The sequence below is a fragment of the Salminus brasiliensis genome, chromosome 16, assembly GCF_030463535.1.
Source record: "Salminus brasiliensis chromosome 16, fSalBra1.hap2, whole genome shotgun sequence".
Lineage (NCBI taxonomy): Eukaryota > Metazoa > Chordata > Actinopteri > Characiformes > Bryconidae > Salminus > Salminus brasiliensis.
Window position 1 is genome coordinate 6,230,925 of NC_132893.1, and position 6,488 is coordinate 6,237,412.

General features: G+C 42.2%; 1 protein-coding gene across 1 annotated transcript in view; it reads left to right on the forward strand.

Annotated features, from left to right (window-relative positions):
* Positions 1 to 6,182, forward strand: part of rfx3 (regulatory factor X, 3 (influences HLA class II expression)) — a 28,356-nt gene extending 22,174 nt beyond the window's left edge. The window contains exon 17 of the mRNA XM_072658592.1: positions 532 to 6,182. Within this exon, the coding sequence (XP_072514693.1) occupies positions 532 to 803 (272 nt within the window). The 3' untranslated portion in view covers positions 804 to 6,182. The remainder of the gene's footprint in view (positions 1 to 531) is intronic.
* The last annotated feature ends 306 nt before the right edge of the window (positions 6,183 to 6,488 follow it).

The window sequence follows — 6,488 nt, forward strand, 5'->3', positions numbered from 1 at the left end:
CATTAATAGGCTTGTTTGATTGCTCTGTACAATGTACAACAGATTGCGACGTTTTTTCTTTTGTCCAATTTTTAAGTGGGAGAGGGGTGTGAAGGAGACCATGCTAACATTTGGGCACCTTATGAGCTTTGAGGGCTCAGATTACTTCTACCAAGTTTCCAAAACATTAATTAGCTTGTTAGCTTGTTTAAACTATTATGACTGACTTATGACTCCTCAAAGCAGCGTCCCAGGTAAAATGAAATAACTGATGCTGACAAAGCAGGAGAAGACTATAAGAGGATGGCAATGTGTTTTCAGGTAGCCATTTTCTCAGTTCATATTGTAATTAAGAAATAGCCGTTAGCAGGATCAGTGGAGCTCAGTAGAAGACTTTTAGCTGTGGTGCTTGCCAAAGTATTCAGGGTTACATTCAGGGTGCCCAGACTTCGAGCTCTTTTCCTTGTTCTTTTAAATTGGTAAAAGATTGTAACTGAAGTAATAATCATGCTGTGTCCACTTTAACTTCAAGTCCAGCACTGTGTGTTACAGACGAGGTGAGCGAGATGGACAGCGACCTGGACGAGGAGATGGAGGAGTCTGACGAGCCGCTGGCCAAGCGTGAGAAAGCTGAGGCAGAGGTGATCCAGGTGCTGCAGGTGGGCGCCATGGAGGATGGGAGCAGCGCTGTGGTGGGGGTCGTGCAGCCAGGCTCGATTCAGCTCACTGCGTCCGGCCACGCCGACCACATCCTTGGCTCGGCCACTGGACCAACCACCATCCGCCACTGCGGCGGCGCAGGGAACGCGTACGCCTCTGTGTGAAACAGGCGAGAGAATGACAGACCTGGTCATTCTTCTCTCTCTCTCCCCCCTCTCTACCCCCCCCCCCCCCCCCCTCACTCTTGCACTCTCTCTTTTTCTCTACTTCACTGTCTTGATTCATGACTTCTCTCCCAAAACTATCCACCCTCCACCATCTCCCCAAATCTTTATCTGTCTCGTGCTAAGCAGGGTTGGATCTCACACACAATAACACTACACCTAATGGCTTAGTTGCAGGCCCTATAGCTGCCCTTTCAAGGAACCAGCTTAAGTCCTGTGTTGCCATAATATGGACTTAGTCTGTGTGATCAGCTTCATTAGCTTTTCCAGCGTGGAGCAACCCTCGAAGTGAGAGTGAAGGTGCGTTTAAAGTCCCTATGCTGGTAGAAATGGTGATTTTGATTTAGATTTTTTTTATTATTGTTGTTTTTGATGACCAAGAGCTCAAATCCAAGCCACTAGCTCCACAAGTTAAATGACAAAAAAAACATCTGACTTATTTTTGACTTGATGTCACTTTTCCTCCCTATTTATTTGTATTACTGGTCATGTGGCTTTGTGTTGCAGTGGGAAATCTTGCTGTATACTGTGCTGCTATAACCTCAGGCAGGCTGGACGACTCTACTGAACTTCTGAACTACTTAAAAGCTTGCTTATCCATCCGACTGTACTTTTGTGTTTCAAGCGTTCCTCTTTTGCCTTCTGTTTGTGGAATTGAATTTGCTTGGTAGCTTTTTGGAGAGGAGCCGTTTCACGTAAGCTACATAAACACTACTCGTCATTTTTTTTTGTTTGTTTGTTTGTTGATTTTTCCTGTTATGGACCAAAAAAACAAAAACACACAAAAAAAAACACTTGTGGCGATTGGCTGTTCCGGGCTGTTTGTAAAGCTTTGTTTCCTCTCCCACCTGTGCCGTGTTGTAAAACAGAGCGAATGTCAGGGATTTAATGTACCTCGGGTTCATCATAGTGCCTTAACCCAGCAACAGCTTTTTATTTCGTCGTCACACAGAGAGAGACAAACGTGTAGTGTTATGTTTGGTTTTGGTTTTTGTACTGAGAGCTCACCTTCCGGTCATTCTTAGATATCCGACATCACCTGACCCTTGTGATGATCTCCGGACTCGTGGCTGGATTTGTGGTCAGTCATCAGCGTGAGTAGGTACGGCACTGTCTGGATGTGCAGTTTACTAAGTTGGCGGTCACTCAAGGCCTGCTCCATCCTTTGCCTTTGCGAAGTTGTAGGTGAAGGATTCCTTTGTTTGTGTGTGTGTGTGTGTGTGCATTTGGGCTGGAATCGGGCGTAGCTGTGGTTTGTTGTTTTGTGTTTTTGTTATTTTTGTATTATAATTTTTGTTTAGTTTTTTTTTCTTTGGCCGTCAGTTGTTACATTGTCGGTGTAAACGTCACCCTACCTCACACCAGTGGTGCCAGCCCTTGGATGCAAAAGCCCTGCAGTTCTGATTACATGTTACGTTGTATCGTGTTGTCCACTCTGTCTCATCCAGTCACGCTAATTTTGGCCAGTCTCGCACGGCGAGGGGTGGGTGATATCACGAGTCGTTCTTGGTTTGATAAAAGGTTTGGTAAAACAGAACCAGCACAATGCACCACAGGAGAGTGTCTTGACCCGGGCCCCCTTCTGATCCAAGTACCTTACAATTAGGGTATCTGTCTAATCCAATCGCATCCCACCTTTTGTGTCAAGCTATCTGCCTGTTACTACTAGTGTAAAACTAGTGCGTGTGTGTTTGTGTGTTTCTGGACTGATGTATTTAGTTTTCCTGGCCATTTCATAGAGTTTAACTATTTATTGTTTAAGATTTATTTATCCTAATTAGCAGAAATTACAATAAATTACTTGGTAACAGTTAAGCATATGTTGTCCCACAGGGTTCTATTTTAGGGTCTATGAAACTGATGTAATGCATTTATGAAGGTTTATGAAAGAACTGAGGTGTGGCCTAAGTGCAGGGTTTACAACTTGACTGAACTTTTGGCTGCCAGTTAAGTTAAAATGCTGCAGTAAAATCACTTCAGTTCAGAGTGTTTATCATCAAAACTAAAATCAGGACTACTTGATTTGACTGATGCAGTGATTTCATAATTCTCTACTGTGTCTGCTTTAGCTTGCTCCCTCTGCTTTTTTAATTATTATTATTATTATTAATAAATATGCTGGCCAGTGACTGTTTAAAAACTACAGTTTTAAAGCTAGTGCCGGAAAAATTGAAGAAAGCCTCATTTAACCAGATATAATTCAACAGCGAAAGCCATGCCTGTCCTCTATGGTGGCACTGTCTAATGTAAAATAGTTTCATAGTCCAGACGTATCAGCTGCTAGTTACTTTCAGAAAACGCACGTGGTGTATCGAAACACAGTAGATCAAACATAGCTCGGACTTACAGAAGCCAACGCCCATTCAATAAAACACCTCCATCAGCCTGGATCAGGACATCTCTCCTATGAGTGACTATACACAGATCAGCCATAACATTACAACCACTGACGGGTGAAGTAAACATCATTGATTATCTGGTTCCAGTGGCGCCTGTCGAGGGGTAGGATATGTCCGGCAGCAAGTGAACGGTCAGTTCTTGAAGGTGATGTGTTGGAAGCAGGAAAAATTGGCAAGCATAAGAATCAGTTGGCGAGGGCCAAATTGTGAAGGCTAGACGACTGGGTCAGAGCATCTCTACAACATCAGGCAGGTCTTGCTGTATTAGTGCCAGACACCACAGTACACCTTCAGAAGTCTGGTGGTTTATTTAATGTTATAGCATCATTAAAACCACCCTAAAAAAAAAAAATCGTATTGCCCACCCCTACGCACCAGACACTGTTCATTCCTTTTGTTAAACACTGACGATCTGTATACGGGACCAAAACTTGCTATTTGCTATGAATATAAAGTTAAATATAAATCTAGATCTATATATTGCTATAAATATATATATATATATATATATATTACAGGTGATTCAGTTCATTTCTGTGTGGTTCTAGCTGATTCTGAGCTGGTGGTTTTGCTTTTGTAGCTTCTTTTGTTGATCGGTTGATCCGTTAACTGACTGTGAAAGGGGAGGGGGAGGTCAGTCCGTATCATTGGGAGACTGTATTGGTTATCCGGACCAATGATTTTTGCAAAACGAATGGCTCCCTTTCACCCAAGAGCACCAGCTACATACGTTATTATAAGAGGAAAGCCGTCTGGTGTCCAGTTGCTCCCTGGTCAAAGGTGCTGACTCTATAATGGACTAACTGTTTGTTTGTTTTTTTTTGTTTTTTTGGTACTTGATTTTTACTTGTTATTGATTGTTGTCATGCAACACTGGAAGACCAGATGAACTGGTAAACCTTTTCATCTTCACTACTGACATTTAGTTGATTGTTGATTTGGGGGAAACCCGCCCACAGATGCTGTCGTTTCTTTTAGCTTTGTTCCCATGGACACCTTCCAACTGCTGTTTACGTATTGCAAGTTTAATTTTGTGCCTGATTTTAGCACAAGTTGCTTTTTTTTCGGATGTTTCTAAAAGGAGAACGTTCCCAAAAGCCCTGCTCTCTGAAACCTGATGATAATCATGACGTTTGCTGTTTAACGGAGTGCAATCTGCAAACTAGATACTACATTAAGTCACTTTTTTATGGTAATGAGCTAGTCATGGCTGAAATTGCTGACGGAAAACGCTATAGATTGAGAAAGTGATCTGTAATGTTTGGCCCCTCCTCCCACTGTAAAGTTAACCATGTTTTACTTTCGCTAAGGCTTTGTCCCGTTTGGTTGTATCCTCTTGTGCCTGGAAGTGAGAGCAGCTCCTAGCTTATTGGTTAGTTAAAAATGAAAGTGCTTTTGGTCTTGCATGCCTTTTTTATCGTGCTGCTAGAATATCATGAACTTTTGCTTTTCTATTTCTTTTCGTGCCACAGTAAATAAACACTTTTTCTGCGTTTATTACAAACCTGCCTTCGGTCGCGTCCCATCCCCCTCCCCTTTTTGCCAAGAGGATGAAATGCCTCTTAAATGCTTTTCATTTTCCAATTTTATTCCTGAGACTCAAGCTGGCCTGCCCTGCTAAAGTTTGGCCTCGCTTTTGAACCCTAAACACGCCCCTTTCTGTCACCAAAGTGTGGTGCATGTCGGCGCGAGGCAGTGAGGGGAAAGAAAACAACCATGACCTATTGCTTAACATATCAAACCCCTGAGCTACTGCAGACAGGGGAGAGAGAAGGCAGTCTCTCTCCTAGTAAGGCAGCTTCACCGACAAGAGACTTCAGTGCCTTTTTGATTTCACTAAGACCTCTATACGGACCACCGGTTTGACTGCTCTCGCGCACTTGAAGCAGAGCAGGCGCGACAACAGTCGAGTTTGAGCAGCCGAGCTGGCCGGCGGCAAAGGTCAACTCTTAGCTGTGGTTCAGGTGTCCCTGCTGTCCTCTACATCCTGAGTCCCTTTGCACCAACCACAGATATGCACATGTACACGTTTAGAGGCACACTGCTCCATCTGTCCATCGGGCGACTGAGAACTGGGGGGAGTTTTCTGGATCTCTTGCATAAGAAATGCTGATGTTATTTTATCCAGTAAGAACGCTGCACTAATCATAATCACGACGTTTCTCCTTTCTACTGTACGTAGAGTGATGTGCTTGTTTCTGTTTTCCTTCTTTTCTGTTCTGTTTTTTATGCTTTTCGGAATATTTTAAGTGCCATTTGACGGTTTACTTAGTGAGTCGTGGCCTGCTGTAGCGCGTTCTAATGCAAGCACAAGCATTGTGGTACTCCTGAGCGACTCAACGTGCTTGGAAAAGGAAGAGAAAAAAAAAGCTGAAAAAAGCAGTCTTAGTTGTAAATATTGAAATAAAAATGGAAGGTTATTTATTTACACTCCCTTTCGTTAAACCGTTTTTTATGACTGCTGTTTTTGAAAGTGTACATGGTGATTTTCCCTCCCCCCAACTTTCTTTCACTTTTCAGACGATGTATTGTACTTTACATATACATACAGTATGTATTTTCTTTTTGTTTGTTTGTTTTCCCTCCTCTCCTTTTTTATTTTTCTCTCGTGTGTTGTTTCAATTTATCTCTTAGTAAATTATATTCTCTGAAAAATTGGTAAGAGCTAACCAATATGTGTAGAGTGATTTGTATTGTGTATTTTACATGAAGGATAACAAAACTGGGGAACTTTTATATTTATAAAGGCATATATTAACATTTAGTGTGTCGTTATGAGGAAAATAGAGGAACTATTCAAGACACATGTAGTTTGTTTTTTCTGAATATTTCAGACTTGAGCTCAGGCTAGCTTATTAGTGTTGTTTACTTACTTGTGGCTGTCTTTCAATTAATAAACTTTTTCTTGTTGGGAAAAAAACAGGCTACCATCAATGCTGACCATATGAATTATACACGTTTTAAACAGTGGATTAGTGCTGGGCAAAATGACCTCAAATCACGGTCACAAACATTTACCTGTACGTTTCACCTCGATTATGATTTATGAACGATTACGAACCCTGCTCTCTGAAATCTACTTTCCGCCCCCTCCCCCCCTCACCCCCTCGCCAAAACCTTCAGCACGACCACTCCATCTGGTTACTGCTTTCTGAAGCACCTCCCCATTAGGTGACTGCATTAAGTGTTAGATTTAGGTTAGAGATAAAACTTTCTGATCTTTTAG